Genomic DNA, 20,764 nt, shown 5'->3' on the forward strand with positions numbered 1-20,764 from the left:
CAACTGCCTGCTGGGGATTCCTGCGACTTGTCAGAGGCACAGCAGACACACCCCATCCCCGAGACAAAGATTGGAGCTGTTGTAATTCAGAGCTGCTGAAAGACAAAGCTCTTCCTCCACATGCACTCGTGGGCTCAAGGGCTAGAGAAGACAGCAAGTTTCTGCCAACCAGGGCATCGATTTGTAACTCACTGTACAGGGGAATGCACATAACTGGGGTCACCGTCGAGCCCCTCGTGACAAGAAAGACACGGAGGGGCTGGAGCGTGTCCAGGGAAGGGAACGGAGTTGGGGAAGGGCTGGAGAACCAGGAGCAGCTGAGGGAGATTGGGGGGCTCAGCCTGGACAAAAGGAGGCTCAGGGGGGACCTTCTGGCTCTGCAAGTCCCTGACAGGAGCGGGGAGCCAAGTGGGGGTCAGGCTCTGCTCCCAGGGAACAAGGGACAGGACTAGAGGAAGTGGTCTCAAGTTGCACCTGGGGAGGTTTAGGTCTGATATCAGGAAAATTCCTTCCCAGAAAGGCCTGTCCCAGCCTGGCACAGGCTGCCCAGGGTAGTGATGGAGTCCCCATTGCTGGAAGTGTTCAAAAAACACGGGGATGTGGCACTTGGGGACATGGTTTAGTGGTGAACATGGTAGTAGTGCTGGGTTGATGGTTGGACTTGATGATCTTAACGGTCTTTTCCAACCTTAATGATTCCATGACTCTGTGTCCAATCCCTGCATTTACAGCCCCTGAAACTTTAAATGAGACTGTGACAGTGACACAGGAAACTGCAATAAACACTTTGGATTTGTGTAGGGACAGACACGTGATGATGGACACGTATCACATGAAGGTGAGGGATCCCACTGAAACAGCAGCTGAAGAATCCACTTATAATATCATCAATAACCTTTTCAAAATTCAAAAGGACTGGACGACTTGTGCCCACGAGTCCAAACAACTGCCTGAGATCTCTGAGAGGCTTATAGAGCATTTCCAAAATTCTGGTCTCTTGCTACCCCAAGACAGTACTTACATTGTGCTGAGGGACTGAGAGACTCCAGATGCCTGTAACCATCAGCTCCTCATCCAGCGACCATTCCAGAGGAGTAACTGAGGAACAAGTGTGGCTCTTACCAGGCACAGAAATAGCTCTCATGAAAGACAGCTGAATTTTATGAAAATCAGATGCCTCAAAGCCCAAATTATTTTATTCTGACAAGACTCTAGACTTGGCTGATGAAGTGAAGATTCACTAAGCAGACTTGTGTGAAACATGGAAGCTGTGATCCAAGACCTGGCACTGGCATTGCCTGATGCTGGTTCAGGTGTGTATTGCACAAGCCAGGAACCACGTAAGAGTCATCAGGGAAGAATCATTTGGGTTCTGCCGAGATGCATCAGGCCTGATCTTACTTCAAATCAGACAGAATTGAAATAGTTCTGTATGAGAGGAGGTGGGGAGGGGGGGCAGGCCCTTTTTATCTTTTTATTCCATTAATAATTTTACAGAAGATGATTATTCCATGTTTGTAACCACAAAGGAATTAGGGATATTCAATGGAATTCAACAGGATATCTAACGCAAAAATACTTTTTAACATAAAGTTCTAGTAAATTACATAATTTATTGCCACTAAATTCTGTGGAACTGCAATGTATAAAAGGGATGGGAGAAATCAGATAACTTCATGGATGGCAGTTCCACGGTGCCTCATACATTGGCAGGAACAGAAATCCTGATCCACAGATTGCCAGGAGCTGGACACCCACCAGGAAATGGTCCTTGTGTCCTGCTGAGGTCTGTGCCCCCCCAAGCCCCAGAGAAAGCCCGTCCTCCTCCATCACTTTACACTGACAGCACATTCAGTCAGAGTAACATAATGTGTCACTTCACAACTGACACATCAGAGCCCCAAGGTTCAGGTTGGACATCAGAAGAACTCCCTGGGAAGGGTGGTTGGCAGCGGAAGGGGCTCCCCAGAGAGGTGGAGTCACTGTCCCTGGAGTCTGAGAAATGCCTGGATGTGGCACTCAGTGCTCTGGTCTAGTGACAAAGTGGGGATTGGCCAGAGCTTGGATTCGATGGTCTTGGAGGTCTTTTCCAACCCAAATGATTCTGGGATTCTGATCACCTCGGGTGCACACAGCTGGGACACAGAGGAGCAGGAGCTGGAGGCACTGACTCACCAGGAAAGATGAGAAGAGCTAAATCTGGCTGGCTTCGGTCAGTGACAGCTCATGGGGACAAGGGGACAGGCCAAAAATATCGGTGAGCAAAGGGGAGGTGGGGCATTGCTGTGTGACTGCTGAGAGAGGAATTAACCTGGACAGTGCAAAAGGAGGGCAAAGGGAAGAGTTGCCCTGGCAGCGGAACGGCCGCTGGACACGGGCGGGAGGTTTCCTGGCTCTGATGTTATTCCTTTCTCCATTCCAATGGGTTTAGTTCCCAAGGGAACAGGTACTTGGAGGGCAGAGATGGTGGGCACTCAGCAGAGTCAAGCACTTCACTGTCTTCCCACTGAACACCTCCACAAGACCAGTAAAAACCAGAGAGCCCCAAAAAGAGACCTTTGACAACAGCACCGGGAGCAGACAGGACAGGGGACCTGCCACAGCCCCACTGGTGACAGAGCACCAGGAGCAGACAGGACAGGGGACCTGCCACAGCCCCACTGGTGACAGAGCACCAGGAGCAGACAGGACAGGGGACCTGCCACAGCCCCACTGGTGACAGAGCACCAGGAGCAGACAGGACAGGGGACCTGCCACAGCCCCACTGGTGACAGAGCACTGGGAACAGACGGGACAGGGGACCTGCCACAGCCCCACTGGTGACAGAGCACCAGGAGCAGATGGGACAGGGGACCTGCCACAGCCCCACTGGTGACAGAGCACCAGGAGCAGATGGGACAGGGGACCTGCCACAGCCCCACTGGTGACAGAGCACTGGGAACAGACAGGACAGGGGACCTGCCACAGCCCCACTGGTGACAGAGCACTGGGAACAGACAGGACAGGGGACCTGCCACACTCAGGGCTCTGCTCTGCTTCTGCACATTCCTCCCCAGGGAGACTCCAGCATAGTGACTACATTTCCCAAAGGGAGGAGGAAGAAAGGATGCCTTTTAAAAATATGAACTGTGGTGACACTCAAAGCACAAATAACACCCGAGGCAAGGTTCCTACAGACAATCTCAATATGGATCTCTATGGCCATGGTTACGCAGCTATCAGGGAGAGGAGTCGTGTTAGATACAAATATTTACATCTAGACATGTGTCTATAGAAAGATATTTCACCTTGATATAAGAAAGAAATGTTTGCAGTGAGAACAATCCTCCTCTGGGATAAACTCCCCAAGGAGGTGCCGAGTCCTGTCCCTGGAGAGTTTCCAGATGCAATGGTCTGGGGTGCTGATACCCTCACCAAGGCTCCTTCCCCACAAAACCTTGGGCCTTTCGAGGTCCCCTGAGCCCAGGCTGGTTTACAATTCAGGATTAGTTATTTCACTAATGAACTCCAGAACTAGGGATTTAGGAAGCTAGTACTTCCTCCTGTCACCATGGGCAACCAGCTTTGCCATGGGCACAGAGGAAGGGATCCTGCAAGAATCTGGGCTGGCCAGACTGTGGAATGCAGCAGGACAGGGTCCTTTGGAAATGAAAACACTCAACTGCTTAAAGTGAAGCAAAATGAGCATTGGCCAAAGCCACTGAGCCTCAAACTGTTCCAGAACTGGAAACAGGACAAAAAGCTATACCCGGATTCAGCTGGAATGGGTGACACTGGGAACATGTTCTACTTCCTTTCTTTAGCATCTTATTGATTCTTTTCGTGTGGTGAAATCCTTGGAGCAGTCATTCGTTTTGCACCATTCCACTACAAAATTCCACTGGAGACTCCTCTCAGCCCAGCCACTTCAGAAGGTTCTAAATTTTGGCCATCATTTAATATATAATTACAAGACTGCGAAGACTGGGGACTTTACAACTCTCCTCTGCTAAGGGCAGGCCACACCAGATGAGAGTGTTTGTCCAAGGAACAGTGGGATATAGGGAAAACTCTTGCACTAAACCTGGCATCATTCACTTTAAAGCACACTTAAGTACACCTTGTCTGGAGGCCAAACCTCCCCAAGGACCCTGAGGGGCACAGGAACAAAGGCTAAGGGTATAACAAAGGCACAAATAAAGGTGGATAAAGACAAATCCCATCCAGGAATGGGAACTGCCACATTTGAAATGGAGAAACAACTATGGAATTTAGTGTACTAAAATCTGAATAAACTCTGTGATATTGTCCATAGTCACCAAACCTGAGTTCAAGTAGATCAGGTGAAAGAAAAGGCAGCCAGAAAGGCAGGGAATGGAAATCCTTCTTACCAAAGAATACCAGAACTGGGTTCCTCTAAATCCAGCAAAAGGAAGGCTGGAAGGAGTCAGGCTCATGTCCATAAAATTACACTGAGGACAAGCAATGGGTCAGCCAGCAGGGAAGAGACTGGACAAGAAAAAATACAATGAAAACAACGAACTAACAAATGACAGTTCCAACTGAAAGTAAGTTTTCTAATTATTCCAGAAGCAAAAATCTGGAAAGGTTTGGGTTTCTCCCCAGAGGAGAAACCTGTGTGTGTGTGTGCACGTCTTGTAACAGGAGGAAACCATCTGTATTTCATAAAAAGTTTGACTGACTTATGAAACAGTTTGTAGTGTCTGATTGCCAGTGGTGGCAGAAGACTTGACCTCAAGACCTCTTCCAAATCCTCTGTGTTACGTTCATTGAGAATTCAGCCTTGCTGCTCCCGAGTTGAGCACAGCCCTTTTGGGGCTAAATTGTATCTTCCAGAAATGCCAACCTATCCCAGTCAGGCCTCATTCTATCTAGTGCCTGGATCCAAGCTGGGGATTGTTTTCCACCACAAAGTCTCGGAACTGTCTGGGAGTTCCCCTTCTCCTCCACTGACACCTTCTGAACACACAGCTGCAAACGGGCACCATTTTAAGGCACATAAGTGCTTCAACCCTGGCAACTTCTACAGTGGCTATTTTAATGTCTGAATTTTGTACATAATCCTGGTTCCAGGCAGCAAAGCCCCATGTCTGTTATACTGGGCATTTGTCTAGTTCAGAAGGGATAATCAGATTCGCCGTGGAGTGTTTTGTTTGAACGTGGAATTTTCTCTCTGCCAATCACTCCTCTGCTGCTTTCTGCTCCTTCTCTCTGCGAAAGCCAACAAGATTATTGTGTGACAGAGCAGAATCAGATGACTCTGGCCCACTCTTGGAGCAGGGAAAGGAAACTCTGCAGGTAGTTCTGCATTTGTGTAAGAAATCATTCCACAGGTTTGCTCCTTGGTCCTTAGGGAAGCTCTGGATCAGACAGAATTCACAGCTGAGACAGCGACCGATGATGAACAAGCAGCAATCATACAAGTCATTAATCTCTATCATTTTGAGGGGCACTTGTGTCCAAACTGTGCCTTATCATGGCCAAACTTGAAACTGTACTTTCACAGGCAGAGATCACGATCCCACCTCCAAACCAGAGGGTCACAGAGCAAGGAAGGTGTCAGAACACTGTCCCAGAGAGGCTGTGACTGCCCCATCCCTGGAAGTGCTCAAGGACAGGTTGAACAGGGCTTGGAGCAACCTGGTCTAGGGGAAGGTGTCCCTGCCCATGGCAGAGGGTGGGACTGGGTGACCTTTAAAAGGTCCCTTCCAATCCAAACCATTCTATGATTCCATAGAGAACACAAAAGGCCCTTTAGCACTTCAGTACGCAAAAACATTCCAATGGCAAGAAATTAAAAGCCAGACTAATTAAAACAGAAAATATGGCACATTTTTTCTTAGTCAACGGGAACTTTGGTCCTTTTAAAAATTGATAGAAACGTGAGTGTTGTGTCTTTTTCAAACGTCAAACGGACTCTGCTCTATCATACTCCAGTCAAGCCAGGTGAGCAAACACAGGTGACGTGACCTCTCCTGCATTACACGAGAAGTTTACTAATCTTTTCTGGGTTTAAAATTTATGGGTCGCATTGTGGGAAAATCAAATTTGCTACAAAATAATTCCGAGCCTGACAACACCCCGATGAAGGTCACGGTCACCCTACGAACACAAAACCGGGCGAGGGGCAGAGCTCTACATGTGCAGCAGCACCGAGCAGCCCACGGGGAGGGGCAGGATGGCTCCTGATGCATCCCAACGATGCACACCGAGGGGCTGCCCTTTCCACAGCTGAACTGCCGAGCACAGGATGCTCCAGGAGGGACAGGACTGCTCCTGACACATCCCAGCACTCCACACTACGTGTGCCAGCCTTTCCACAGCTGAACTGCCGAGCACAGGATGCTCCAGGAGGGACAGGACTGCTCCTGACACATCCCAGCACTCCACACTACGTGTGCCAGCCTTTCCACAGCTGAACTGCCGAGCATGGGATGCTCCAGGAGGGACAGGACTGCTCCTGACACATCCCAGCACTCCACACTACGTGTGCCAGCCTTTCCACAGCTGAACTGCCGAGCATGGGATGCTCCAGGACCAGGCTGTGCTGTCACATCTGCCACTGGCAAACACTAACTGGTGCCAGGCCTGAAGCTGGCATTCCAACACAAATGGTAACATTCCTGAGCAGTTTCCACAGGATGAGACTCCTTCAAGGACAAGACTTGACTCACTCCATCTGTGGACCAACAGGATGTGACACCTGAGCAGTAGCAGCAAAGAAATCAACATCCAAGAGCTCTGACCACCTTCACTCCTTCCCAGGGAGGGAACTGGCAGCTCCCCCTGCCCAGGCAGCCCAGGGTGGAGGGGAAGACAAAATCCTGTCAATGTTCCCCAGACAACAGTTCAGGTCCCACCTCACACCAGCAAACAGCCGCTCCACATGCTGCTTTTCTCCTCCCAAAGCCTCCCTACATCCCACTACAGTCACTTCTGTGGGGCAGATGGGGATGGAGACAAAACACTGGGAACAGAGTCAGCACTGGAATCCAGATATCCACCATCAGATATCACACATTGGAACAAAATTCCTCTTCCACTGCAGCAGAACCCCATTGGCAGCAACAGCTACAGGAGCTCTGGGCATCCCTGCTGCACACCAGTACCAGGCTCCCACACCCCAGTGCTGGGTGCTGGCAGAAGCTGGGCATGTGTCTCCAGTTCTGCCATGGCAAGATCAGTCTCTGGCACAGGATTATGGTTTAGGCTTAAGGAACACACAGCCTGTAGTTCCTTCTCTCTAAGAGCTGCATTAAATTATACAAGGAATGTGACAGCAGCATCATGGACTTAAACCGTGCTGCTCAAGGGCACCAGGCCCTCTGCTCTGCAGTGGCCTTGCTCAGTTTCCAGCAGCCCATTGGTTCTTCTCAAGGACATGGAATCATCCCTGAACACATGAGGCAGATGTGATTTGGAAGTGTTCAAGGCCAGGCTGGATGGAGCTTGGAGCAGCTTGGTCTAGTGAAAGATTCCCTGCTAAGCACTCCCCAAAGCTGTAGGACAATCAAATGTCCTAAATCAACCTCCCAGAGCTGGTCTACTCTGGGGTGACTTCAGCTACCACCACCAGTCTGGGGGTTCTCTAGCATGCTGGTCCTTGGGAGCTGCACAACCACGTTCCTCTTCACAGAGAGGGAACAGATCCACACAAAGGGGGCTGTGCTGAGGGGACACCAGAGCAAATCTGGGGCCTCCAACCAGCCCCACTGAGGGATCACAGAATCATTTAGGTTGGAAAAAACTTTCAAGATCATTGAGTCCAACCTGTGACTGATCACCATCTTGTCAACTAGACCAAAGCACTGAGTGCCACGTCCAGTTGTTTCACCCAACACCTCCAGGGAAGGAGTTCTAGGCCCTTCCATCAGATGCAGGTGGAGCAGGAGCCAAGGAAGAGGTGGGCAGACTGTGTCTGAGACAAGACTAAGGTTCCTAGGACACAGCACCCCAAGGAGCAGGAAAACTCTGCAAATGGAACAGGGCATCCAACAGCTGGAGAGAAGGACTGGAAGCAGTGACTCCCCAAAGGAAGGGGGAGGAGGGATCAGGAAGCACCAGCTTATGCTCAGTTTTAACCTGAGTGACAGAAGATTACACAAAAGAGAAATGCAAGAAATGTTACTGTGGTTTTCAGGGACCTAGAGATGGAGAAAGATGGAGAAATCTTCAGGACCCACTAACAGGGGACCACACCTGAGCCACTCATGTTCTGCCTGAGTGGAAAAGATTCATCATCTCCCTCCCAGAAAGCCTTATCCAAAACCAAGGAAAGTCTCCATTTTACACTTGAGGAAGCAGCAGAACCAAGTTCTTGTAGAGGCCCAGGCCAGCAGTCCCAGGTAACACACTCAGGTAACACAGAGGTCTGGTGCCCCTGCACTGTCCGACGGGAGAAACCTCTGCGAGCCGGTGGCACTGACACAGGTTCTGCCCCTTGCCAGTGACAGCAGCACTCTGCTTCCAGCAGCTCCTCGAAAACCTGCCTGCAGAAGGCCACGGACCCCGCAGAGCAGGCACTGAAAACCTGCAGACAAACCCAGGAAGCTGATCACAGTCAGGGGATAAGCCAAGGCAGCCAGACACAAGACTTTAACCCTTGACACGGACACCATCCCCGTGCCAGGGACTTTGTGGCACCTTGGTGCCACCTGCCCCTTTCTGACACCCCAAGGTGCTGCATGTGAAGCCTTGAGGGGGTTCTGGAGGTGCTGCAGGAGATGCACAAATCATTGTCTCCAGTCCGCCTTCCTCAGGCAGTGGCACAGTGTCATGAGTGAGATCCTCCTCCCTATCCCTAAGGGTCACACACAGCACTGGGCTGATTCCTGAGGCCTCTGCTCCTCCAGGGTTACCTACACTTCCAGAAATATCCATTTATTTAATTCACTTCTCCCTCAGCACACAGCAAATAGGAACTTCCCCCTCAGCCCCTTTGGTTTTTTACATCCACTTCACTCCTGCTCTGCAGCAGCCACTCTCACCTCAGGGATGGGAAAGGAGGGAAAGGGGAAAGCAGGGAGGAAACGATCATCATGTTTGTGATCAGCCAGGTCCAGAAGCCACTTGACCCAGAGAGATCAGAGTTCCCCCTACAACAATGGGTGAGGCTGGGAAGCAAATCAAGCAGACTGGATGATTTGTGGCAGAGAGAGAACAGTAGGAGTGGTACAGACCTCTTCCTCCTCAATGCGAGCAGGTTCAATCAGCAGATTATTGGCTTGATCAAACGACACCCCCTGTTAGGACAGGAACCAGCAAAGAGGCATGCGGATTAGTGGAGCATCGACCAAACCCGCCACCACGACCACCACCACCACCCAACACACGCACGCCACGCTGGCAGCCTGGGCACGCTGCGCGGGGCTGGGCCAGCTCCAGAGTCACTCCTGACCTCCAGAGCTGGGCCAGCTCCAGAGTCACTCCTGACCTCCAGAGCTGGGCCAGCTCCAGAGTCACTCCTGACCTCCACAGCTGGGCCAGCTCCAGAGTCACTCCTGACCTCCACAGCTGGGCCAGCTCCAGAGTCACTCCTGACCTCCACAGCTCTGGAGCTGGGCCAGCTCCAGAGTCACTCTGACCTCCACAGCTGGGCCAGCTCCAGAGTCACTCCTGACCTCCACAGCTGGGCCAGCTCCAGAGTCACTCCTGACCTCCACAGCTCCACAGCTGGGCCAGCCCCCAGAGTCACTCCTGACCTCCACAGCTGGGCCAGCTCCAGAGTCACTCCTGACCTCCACAGCTGGGCCAGCTCCAGAGTCACTCCTCACCTCCACAGCTCCACAGCTGGGCCAGCTCCAGAGTCACTCCTCACCTCCACAGCTCCACAGCTGGGCCAGCTCCAGAGTCACTCCTGACCTCCACAGTTCTGGAGCTGGGCCAGCTCCAGGGTCACTCCTGACCTCCACAGCTCCACAGCTGGGCCAGCTCACAGAGTCACTCCTGACCTCCACAGTATCCATAGCGTGAGGCCACTCAACAGGTACCCCGCTGAACTACACAGCCCTCTGGAAGCTGAGCCCACTCACAGAGTCCCTCTGACCCCCACAGCGCCAGAGATGAGCCCACTCACAGAGTCACTCCTGACCTCCACAGCTCCAGAGCTTAGCTCACTCACAGAGTCACTCTGACCTCCACAGCTCCAGAGCTGAGCCCACTCACAGAGTCACTCCTGACCTCCACAGCTCCAGAGCTGACCCCACTCCTGCCCACCACCTCAGCAGTGCCAGGGCTGTTCCTGGGCTCCCATTATGCTGAGTGCCATTGTGCTCGGGCCCAGGGGCACCCCCTAAGCCAAGGTTCTGTCTGTGCTGGCACCCCAAGGCCATGACCCCCAAGCTGACCACCATCAGCTGACCTCACCCTGCTCTGTACCAGGTTATTCCAGGAAGGAGGAAGAGTTAAACACAGGAGAAAGCACCAAGGAGCCTGTGGTCCCACCAGCTGCTGCACAGCAAAAAGCAATCCCAAACCCAACTGCACCGGTGCCTTTCTCTGGTGAAACAGTGCATCCTGTCAGACACCCAGGATCCTGCTCCCAAGTGCAGGAAACCTTAGGATTTCTTCTGAAAACCAATTGTCTTGGCAACAAAACCCTCTGGTTTAAGGATTCAGCCTCCTGCACAGCCTGCCCTGCCTCCTTCTTCAATGCACATATCACCTCCTACCTGAGCCTCCCCTGCACAGGGACGCTGCTCCCCACATCCCCACTCTTGGAATGCAGCTCAGGTGGCAGCTAATAAATGCCTTCATGGAGCAGGCATCCAACCCAGCCCCACAGAAAGGAGAACTGATTCCCAGGCAGAAGGCTTAGCCCATAACCAAGGTAATTCTGACAGGTACAGCACACCTGGACAGGTCTCGTGGGCTCTGCCAGAGCTTCAGCGCCTCCTCAGCTCCAAGTCCCTGGCTAAAAAACCTTTCTGGGTTTCCCAAGCACAGCAGATCTTGGATGAAGGGACTCAGGACAGCTTCATACATTCCTACAAGCAGCAGCAACTCCTTTTCCTTCTGAGGAACTTCACCAACAGGGAGACTGTACATCTCATCCCTAGGGAGCACGGGATGGGCTGCATCAGCTCAGGCAGAGCAGGGCAAACACCCACGGAGGAAAAGGCTCCAAAGCAAAGTGAGGGCAAGGACTTTCCCCTGGCAATCTGAGCTCCACTGGGGGTGGGAATGATCCTGGCAGTCTGGAGCACGTGCAGTTACAGCAGGAACAGGTTTTACTCCAGCAGCTTCTATGTCTGGAGACCCACATCCCACCTGTGAGATTTGCTGGTGTCAGACTAAGATGGAGACTCAACCATATCCTAATCCCTGCCTGCCAAATACACCTCACAGCAGCTTCGGGGAGAACTGCTCCAGCCTCATGCAGTGCTCCTCATCCGTGTACTCCTATTCCATTGTGACGAACTTCCTCAAGCAGGAACCTCTGTGTGTCCCTAACGGCTGAGCAGAGTCAAGGACCTCGAATCTCATCAGCCCCAGTATGACCAATAAGGCCCACCATGGCCCCATGGCACAGCTCCAGAGCACAAGCTCCCCTAAATCCCAACACAGCATCCATCGGGCTCCATTTTGGTGGAAGCACAGGGAAGGGCATGCTCTGGGCTCCCCTCTGGAAGCACTGTGGCAGCAAGCCAAGTGTCAGTGGCCCAAACATCAGTCTGAGATTGGATCCACCCAGGGATAAAGCCCATCCTGCTGTGAATGAGGGGCAACAACCAGCAAGCGAGGAGGTGGCTGGAAGGAACAGCAGAACCCATCAGCGATGGGGCAGAGAACTGTTCCTGCAGCACAGGGAACATCACACAGGACAGGGAGAGTGCAAGGACCTGATACAGTGAAGGAGTCAGAAACAGCAACACGGCACAGCTCTTGGACAACCCTATGAGCCCCAGAACGAGCTTCAGCTCTCCCACCCCCAGCACATCCCCAAGTGCTGGAGCCTCTTGCCAGCGGTTTCTTCGGGACAACATCAGCCTGCCTGGCAGGTCAAAGGAGGAGAGGGCAGGTGTGCACCCCTCTGACCTTCCCCCTCCCCACAAGACCTTACCTTCACGGACGGCTGAGCAGACAAAGCTCCATTCTTCCTGTCATCCTCATCCCATGCTTCCTCCTGTTCCTCGGGCTCTGTGTTGTTATTGCAGCCTCCCAACTCCTCTTCCTCTTTAGGGACCCCGTCGCTGTTCAGCCCCTGCAGAAGTGCCACCACTGCCTCTGGCTTGGGCAGTTTAGTGATCTTGAAGTGTTTCTTATAATGGGGCGTGTCCTTGCGGATAAGCCTCTGCTTCTCCACTGGGAATGGTCGCTCTTCATCTTCATCCTCATCCTCACTCCGTATCAGTGTGTCCTCAGCAAAGTGTACAGTGGGCTGCGATGGCAAAGCCCCAGACAGGCCGTGAGCCTCAGGTAACTGATGTGTGGCAGTGCAGAACCTGCTGGCCACGTGTCCCCCCTCCCAGACTGGGCAGAGCCAGTTTCACTGCTCGTGTGCTCAGGGACATGCAGGAAAGGTGTTACTATTGCACCATCCTTGCCTTTTTCCATATCAACTCCTTCCCCCAGACACGCTTCTGTCAGCTCCAGGGATGAAGGACACTCAAACCTGTCACTGTCACTCCCATTTTCCCATATCCCCTGTCAGGCTCCCACACTGTCCAGCCCAGTCTCCCAAGGATCCAACTCCCACAGGCTGCCTCAGTCTCAGCTTAGGCTGCCCAATCTCAGCTTGTGCTGCCTTCCATGCCCTGGATCTGCCTCCAGTGATGCCCATATCCCACACCCGTTTACCTGTACGTCCATTTCCCACTTCCTCTGAAAATTCCACGTCCTTCCACTTTTCCTCATGACCCTGCTGCAGTTCCCAGGCTCCTACCTCATTGTATTCCACCTCCACATCTTCCTCCTCCTGGCCAGCAGCTTCCTTATGCTCCTCTTCTGCTCTGGGCTTCGCCTCCTTCTCCAGTTCCCGCACGTTGGGCACCTGCCCGTTGGGCCAGCCCCGGTCCCCCTCCTCTGCCCTGCAGTCTGCAGAGGCAGTGCTGGTGGACACGTGGGAGTCCTCACTGCGGTTCGACGTGGCACTCAGCCTCTTCTCCTGAGAGGACAGTTGGGATGGTCAGGATGGACCCCAGAGCAGCAAACGGAGCCATGCAGTGTGACTGGTGTGAGGTGGGAATGCTCCAGCACCAACAGAACCAGTTTTCCCTCAGGCTGCCCAAGGCTTCCCCTACTGAGCCTCCTCCATTACATCTGGGTCCACCTCATTCCACCTCCTGTGTAGGCATTTATTCTCAGCATCCCACCGGGGCAGCAAGGTGCCTTCTCCAAGTGCTCCATTCCCATCATTCCTTACTGGGAATATCAGAGCCTTCTCTTTCCCTCCCTGTGCTATAACAAAAGTGGCACCTTCACACATAGTTCCCCTTACCGTTCCCTGTCTCCTGGTCCCATCTATTCCTCTATCTAAGTGGCCTGTCCTGACACCACAAGGCAGATTCCCAACCCTTGGAATCCAGACAATCTATTCTCAGTCCCTCCCAATCTTTCCCCAAAGTCAGTCCTTTCTGACTCTCCATTCCCCAGATTCTCTACATGTTCCTAGTGGAAGGTGCCCCCCATGGCAAGGGGTAGAACTGGATGGTCTGTAAGGTCCCTTCCAACCCAGACCATTCCACGATTCCATGTTTTCTATGGTTATCCATCGCCCAGTGACCAGCACTCACTTCTGAGTTCGGAGAGTTGAGGTCAGCATCGGCCTTTGCGGCGTTCACCTCGTTACGCCGAACTTCGATCACCTTCTTCATCACCTTCAGCTCGCTGGGGTGAGGGGTGGCTCGGCGTTGCAGGCCCTGCCGAAGGGAAACCCTCAGGAAAGGGATTCCAGCCTGGGCAGTGCGTGCCAGGCCTCAGGAACGAACCCCTGCAGGTAACTAACACCTTTATCAGAGAGCCAGAGCCTCAGCCAGACACGAGCAACGTGTCCCACTGCAGGATCTGCTCCAGGCCTCACACAGCCTGTGGCTGGGAAGGATGGGGAAAGAACGGAGGCAGGGAACACTCAGCTGCCTCTGGACATCATCCTGCTCTCCATCTGATAGAGGGACTGGGAGGAACGATGGAGACAGGAAGTTTTAAATGGTGCTTCAGGCTTAGTAAATGCAAAATCATTGACACTGAAACCCCTCCAGAACACAGGTAGGAAATCTTCTTGGGATATCTTCCTAATCCCTCTGGAGTCTGCCAAGCCCGAAAGCACCAGAACTGGTGCTGCTTAGCAAGTTCCATCCCAAGCAAGAGTCAAGAAAACCAGCACTCTAAAATTAATAAAAATGTTAAAAACAATCAAAAAAACCCCAAACTCCCCAATGCCAGTGGTACACACATGCTGCCAGGACAGCTGCAAACACCACTCATCAGGATTCAGATTTCAAAAATGGCTTTCCACAAGATAAAAAGGAAAAAAAAATCCTGCAGGAGACTGAAACCCCCGGAGCACTCGCTGAAAACAAACTTTCATCCTGTCCTTTGCATCTGCACTGAAAGCACAATGATCTCCTGCAGGTTTTGAGGCTGCCTACAGTATTTAGTACTTTACTAACAGGATTCCCACAGCACAGACTGCATTGGCTCTGTGCTTGGAGGGAGAGGGATGGCCTGGGTTTGGTTGGGCAGCTCTTCCCCATGACAGGGGTCAGCTAAACCCTGCCCTGACAGTGCTCTACTGGGATTTCTGGACATCCCCAGTGCTCCCTGGGTACTTCAGTGTTACAGCTCCACTCCCGTGGATGGGACAGCCTCAAAACGAGATCCTGCACCACGGCTCCCAAGGAATTCATTCCCTTTCACTCCTGCTTGGCTCCTCAGGGCACCAAATGCCCTTTGGGCTGTGAAAATCTCACACGTGCCCGCAGCAGTGTCACAGGGTGAAATGTGGACACCACAGTGGCTCCCCATAGTCGGAAAGCTTAGCTTGTGCCTGTGTTTCCACAGGGAGCCAACAAGCCTCCAGGAACTTCTTACCCGTCTCTCAGCTCCAGACTCCTCCTCATCATCTCCTTTGGGTTCGTCCAGGAACTGGATGACACTGACTCTGTTTAAGTTGGTGTCTGTCCAGCTTTCATCCACACTGTTCTGCAGGAGGTTCTCTGGGGAGAGAGGGAACACAGTGGGAGCTCCTTTCAGAAGGGGCAGGGTTCCAGGCTTGGATGGAAGTCAGTGCTCATCCCATTAGGGCACTTCTGCCGTATCTGCCCATGGCATCAGAGGCCTTGAGGACAAAGGCTGTGGCCTCCAGCTCCTGTCACCTTCTGTACATCTCCCACCAGATCTACAGCCACCTCTACAGAAGGGCCTGATGGTTTAGCTCTAGTGCTCCTTACTCAAGAAGTAAGGAGAAATGTAGGATTAAGGCAGGAATCCGTAGTATTGACACAATATCGTGGTGATAGGACAATAGGTAATGAACTGCTCAGTCAGTAGATCAAAGGAGAACACTCAGAGACAAGGCTGTAGCTTCCTTATCACCTGGCAGAGAAGCAATTCCTCAGTTTTAACAATCTCTGCCTGGGAAAAGTGTCCCAGTTGTTCAGGAGCCTGGACCTGCTACAGGAATCACAGTGAGGGACAGTCCAACCCAGCAGGGAGGAAGGTTCAAGGCCTCAGCCCCCTCTGGAGCACATGGCTCTGCAGCCAGTGCTTGTGACACAGATTCTTACCCAGGCTGGGAGAGGGCTGCTGAGGGAGAAGGTAGCAAGTGAGAACCTTTTCTCCTGTCTTTTCATCATCCTCGGTTTGGAATTTCAGCATGGGCTGGGACTGGTTTTCTGCCAGCCACAGGGCTTTCAGGTTAAGATTTGTCAAAGCAAAGGGCAGGTTCTGCAGCCTGCAAAAGAGAAGAACAACTGCTTGTTAAACTCACCTGATCAGGAAAGAACTCACCTCAGCTCCAGGCTGCCCCATCTGAACAGAGAGACAGAGCTAAGCTGCTATGGATCCCTCACTCCTGCACCACTGGAGCAGCTGATCTGTGCTGCTCATGGTCGTGGACTGGGCTCCAGTAACCCACCCTCACCAGCCTTTAGCCAAGGACAACTCCCACCAGAAGTGTGAAATGAGGGGTTTGGAGGCAGAAAAACAATCCTTTCACAGCCCAGTGTACAGAGCGTTCTACAGCACCTCTGGTCAGCTTCCAACTGCTCCCAAAAATACCAGCCCCAGCAAACAGAACTGCAGCCCAAACCTGCAGAACTCAGAACAGCTCCCAGGTACCTGCACACCATGAATGAGGCTTTGGCACCGATCACCTGGGGACTGATGACAGACACAGACCACAAAATCCGCAGGAAGGAAGTCAGTCGCCAGGAATTTCCCCTGATCTTTATTTCACACGTGGCAAAATGCCCTCACACTTCTGTGTTATCTCCACCCTGTGCTCAGGTGACACAGAGAAGGGCTTCCCAGGCAAAGGTTGATCCACTAGCAGCCAACCTGGGCTTCTCCACACTGCAGATCCCAGGATCCACATGTATCCAGCATCTCCCTCACAGCAGCCTGCCCAGGAACACCCCTGCTAGCCCGTGCACATTCCTGCTGCTCACCTGTTCCCAGCCACATCCAGGACGTGGAGCTCGGTGGTGTTGGCCAGCTCGGGGGGCAGCAGTGCCAGGCGGTTGTCCCGCAGGGACAGCACGTTGAGGTTGGCACAGCCCCCGATCTCCGCCGGCAGCGCCGTCAGACGGTTCCGGTCCACGTTCAGGTTCGTCAGCTTGGCCAGTTTGCCCAGAGACTTGGGCAAGGCCTGGGAAGGAGCCGAGTCAGTGGTTGCAAGAGGAAAGAGCAGCAGAATTGAGGTAAAAGGCACAAAGCCCTCTGGGGAAGGCTAAAAGGCACAGTTTGGGGAACAAGCTGTCTCCTGTCCCAGCAGACTCATTTGGGATAACAGTCTTCAGGACAACTTAGGGACTGCTTTTCCCTTGGGCTTACAGACTGATCCATGCCAACTCTTCCCCCCAGCACACCACACTCAGACCCCCACTGGTCAAGACTTTCCTCCTGTTCATCTGCCCATTCCCAATCCTTGTGTTTTACCAGTCAAATCATGGGCAGTTTGCAGCAGGGCCATTGTCAATCAAACTATCCCACGACCCCCTTGCCAGTGCAGCCTGGATGGGCTTTGGGACTGGAAATCCCAGCACCCAGCCATCCCAAAGAATTTTTCAGAGGAAAGAAAAAAAAAAAATATCAGTGAGAGAAAGCAGCTTCCACCAGGGTCTTCCCAAGACCTTGTGAGCTCGGTGAAACTCTGCATGGAAGCAGCTGGAACACACTCAGGAATCCAGCTCGGAGGGCAGAAGAAGGGAAGGGATCCCTGGCAGGTGGCTACACTGAACAGCACAGGAGGGGCAGGTGGCTGCCCTGCACTCACCGTCAGCATGTTCTCAGTCAAGATGAGCTCTGACAGATTTTCACAGTCCCCAATTGACTCTGTCACGTCTGTCAGCCGGTTCTGGTCCACCTTGAGGATGGAGAGCTGCTTCAGCTGACCTGGCCAGGGCAACAAGTTAGGTGTGAGCTGTGCCAGGGGAAAGGATGCTGTTCTACACTCACCTGGCCATGATCCCATCAGAGATCATGTAACCCAACAACACAGGTTCTGCCTTTCCTCCCACCAGGCCTGTTCACAGGCCTCATCCACGCCTGATGCAGAAGAAGTACCTGAACTCTCCTGGAGAGTTCTGCCCACTTGTATCACCCACTGCTTCTGTTCTCAGTGACTGTACCTGTGCCCACAAAGCCCTAATTCTCTGTCACACACACTCTTGCCTGAAGCTCCCCCAGAAGCACTGTCCAGGCAGTGAAGTCCTGCAGTGGTCCCCATCCCGTGACACTCACCGATCCCATCCGGAATGCATTCCAGCAGGTTCTGTGACAGCAGCAAGTCCGTCAGTGCCACCAGCCCACTGACCTCGTTGGGCAGCTGCTCCAGCTTGTTCTCCGACACATCCAGACAGACCAGCCGGCGGAGGTTGCCCAGCTCCTGGATCAGAGAGGAGACAGCACAGCTCCAGGGAGCAGCTGGGGCAGAGGCAGAGGGGTGAGCGAGGGCCTCAAATGGCACTCACCGGAGGCAGGGCCGAGAGCTGGTTCCGGTCCAGCCAAAGCTCGCGCAGGTTTGGGAGCGCGCCCAGAGTGTCCGGCTGTAAGAGACGGGACAGTGATGGCATCAGTCCCTTCCACGGGGAGAAGCTGTTTGAGGACACTACAAATACACCACACTCTGCAAAGCCAGGCACTGTTCTGGCTCTCACACCTCCCAAGACCATCCACTGGACAGTTTATTACAAGATAGAAGCAGAGATGTCTGGGAATGTCTGGGGCAGCCCACTGGCTGCAGGAGGTCCCACAGGAAACATGGAAGGCAACAGAAGGACTGTCTGGCAGTGGGCAAGGCAAGAACTAAATCTGGAGCACAAGTCTGATGGGGAACGGCTGAGGGAGCTGGGGGCAGCTCAGCCTGGAGAAAAGGAGGCTCAGGGGGGACCTTCTTGGTCTCCACAACTCCCTGAGAGGAGGGTGAAGCCAGGTTGGGGTGGGGCTCTGCTCCTAGGGGACAAGGGACAGCACAAGAGGAAACAGCCTCAAGTCGTGCCAGGAGAGGTTCAGGTTGGATATTGGGGAAATTCCTACTGGAAAGGGCTGTCCAGCCCTGGCACAGGCTGCCCAGGGCAGAGGTGGAGTCTCCATCCCTGTGGGGGTTTAGCAGCCATGTGGATGTGGCACTTGGGGACATGGGGCAGTGGTGGCCTTGGCAGTGCTGAGGGAGCAGTTGGGCTCCATGGTCTCAGAGTTCTTTTCCAACCTAAATGATTCCATGATTCTAGGGAGTTGGAAACTCTGGCCTTACAGATGAAATGGGTCTTCCCCCTCTCACACATGGAAACAAACACTCGGGTACCACTGGCCAACTCAACACAACCCAGCGGCACCAGCAGCCATGGCAGACATATGTTCATACCCCAAAACCCCCCCCACTGATCAGCATTTGGGTTTGGAGTTCCTGCTCCACTGCAGTGTGGCTCACATGTCAGACACCTGTTCTCACAGGTGAGCTCAGCCTCTGCACAGCAAAGCTGCACAAACCCCTTTGCCTCCCAGTTTTGATGGTTTTCTGCCAAAACCCATTCCAGAACATGAAGAGCAGGATCCAGTAACAGCTTAATCCACAGCTGCAAAGTTACAGAATGTCACTGGGTGTCCCTGAATACCCAGACAAGATGAATTCTGAGACTGTGCCCTGGCTCTCCACACACTGAGCCCTCCATGGAGACAACCCCCACACTGGGTTGCCCCTACTGCCAGGGACAACATGGAATGGCCCAGCACTCACAGGGCAGAAATCAAATCAGAAAGGAGAAAGGTAGGAAGCTGGATGAGAAGAAAAACAGCTGGGGGCAGTGCAGGACAGAGGAGAAGGGAAGCACCAGAGAGGCTCCTCGGAAAGATCCTTGGCAGCCAGACAGGAAGAATTACCACCCCAGAACTTGGAAAGGGCAGAGCGAGCTGTGTGTGAGGCCAGCAGGGCACAAGACACAAGGGCTGACACATGAAGAGAACATTAATCTGGGAAGAACAACTGGGCCATGCTGGGCAAATCAGAATCTTCCCAAACAACCTGTAGGTCTATTTCTTTGCATCTCAGGTGAAAACCCACCTGCTTGCACAGAGGGTCTGCCCCTACCAACCACCCACATTCCCTCCCCACCAGCCCTCACCTACCAGTACTTCCAGGTCATTGCCACCGAGATCCAACTGCTCTAACTTGACAAGGAAGGAGAGTGAACTGCAAGGCACAGGGGGCAGAGAGGGGAGAGAGATAAAACAGGAAACAAAGAGCGGAAGGTTAACATCTGGGACACGCATCACACAAATCACGTGATCTCTAATAACTCCTAAAGCAGGTGGGGCAATCCTGACCTTTCTCACAGTCCCTCTGAGCCGAGCAGTTTAGGGAGCTGGTACCTTCCCCGAGCCAGACCCTCGGCCCCAAGGAGTTGAGTTTAGAGGCACCAGCAGTCCCAGTACAGCCAGTTTCACCGATAGCAGTTTGCCTTCTCCCCCTCCCACCACAAAATACGCTTCGAGCAAAACCATAACAGATGACCAGCCACATCTTCACGTCACTACCCGTTCCTGCAGCAAGGACAGGGACCTGGGCATGGACTGACAGGTAACAGGAGGGACTCGGCAGACGACAAGACACGTTTGGGGGGCAAGGGGAACACAGCTGCAGGGACAGGGAGGAATGACAAACTCAACAACCTCAGCTTCCCCAAACGGGATGCCCATGCTGCTGAAGAGGAAGGGAAGACAACAGTGGCATGATGTCTCAGGTGAGGTCACGATGTACAGACAGAAGCTCACTATGAAGACACTGAACAGGACCTACAGCTTTGTCCCCACTAGTGGCCCATGGACACATCCCAAGCACCCCACACATCACACCTGGGGAAGGACAAGACCTGCAGTCCCACAAACCCAGGAGTGGGTTTACCTGATATGGCCCAGGTGCTCACGTGTCCTCACTCCTGAGTTTGAGCCATCAGCTCCAACCCCACCTCCCCAGAGGGGGGCTGCTGCCCTTCACTGTGTTCTAGGGCAGAGCTGCCAGCCCAGCCCTGCCCACTCCCCCAGCAAGGAACAGCTTTATTCTCTTCCTAAGGAACTGTCCCAAACCAGAAATCCTCATATTTCTCTG

The 20,764-nt window shown here is 53.0% G+C and overlaps 1 protein-coding gene across 18 annotated transcripts in view; it reads right to left on the bottom strand.

Moving 5' to 3' along the window:
• The window catches only part of SCRIB (scribble planar cell polarity protein), a 104,244-nt gene that overhangs the window by 57,430 nt on the left and 26,050 nt on the right, over positions 1-20,764 (bottom strand). For all 18 annotated transcript variants that reach the window (XM_027717176.2, XM_027717175.2, XM_027717172.2 and 15 more), the window contains exons 6-16: positions 19,786-19,849; positions 18,132-18,206; positions 17,902-18,046; positions 17,435-17,553; positions 16,608-16,807; positions 15,726-15,892; positions 15,031-15,155; positions 13,734-13,859; positions 12,884-13,105; positions 12,062-12,379; positions 9,180-9,242 (exon numbers count right to left, since the gene is read on the bottom strand). In XM_027717176.2, coding sequence (XP_027572977.1) covers positions 9,180-9,242; positions 12,062-12,379; positions 12,884-13,105; positions 13,734-13,859; positions 15,031-15,155; positions 15,726-15,892; positions 16,608-16,807; positions 17,435-17,553; positions 17,902-18,046; positions 18,132-18,206; positions 19,786-19,849 — 1,624 coding nt within the window. The remainder of the gene's footprint in view (positions 1-9,179; positions 9,243-12,061; positions 12,380-12,883; positions 13,106-13,733; positions 13,860-15,030; positions 15,156-15,725; positions 15,893-16,607; positions 16,808-17,434; positions 17,554-17,901; positions 18,047-18,131; positions 18,207-19,785; positions 19,850-20,764) is intronic.

This window comes from Pipra filicauda, unplaced genomic scaffold (genome assembly GCF_003945595.2).
Source record: "Pipra filicauda isolate LSUMZ 115617 unplaced genomic scaffold, ASM394559v2 scaffold619_size212394_pilon, whole genome shotgun sequence".
NCBI classification, from domain to species: Eukaryota; Metazoa; Chordata; class Aves; order Passeriformes; family Pipridae; genus Pipra; species Pipra filicauda.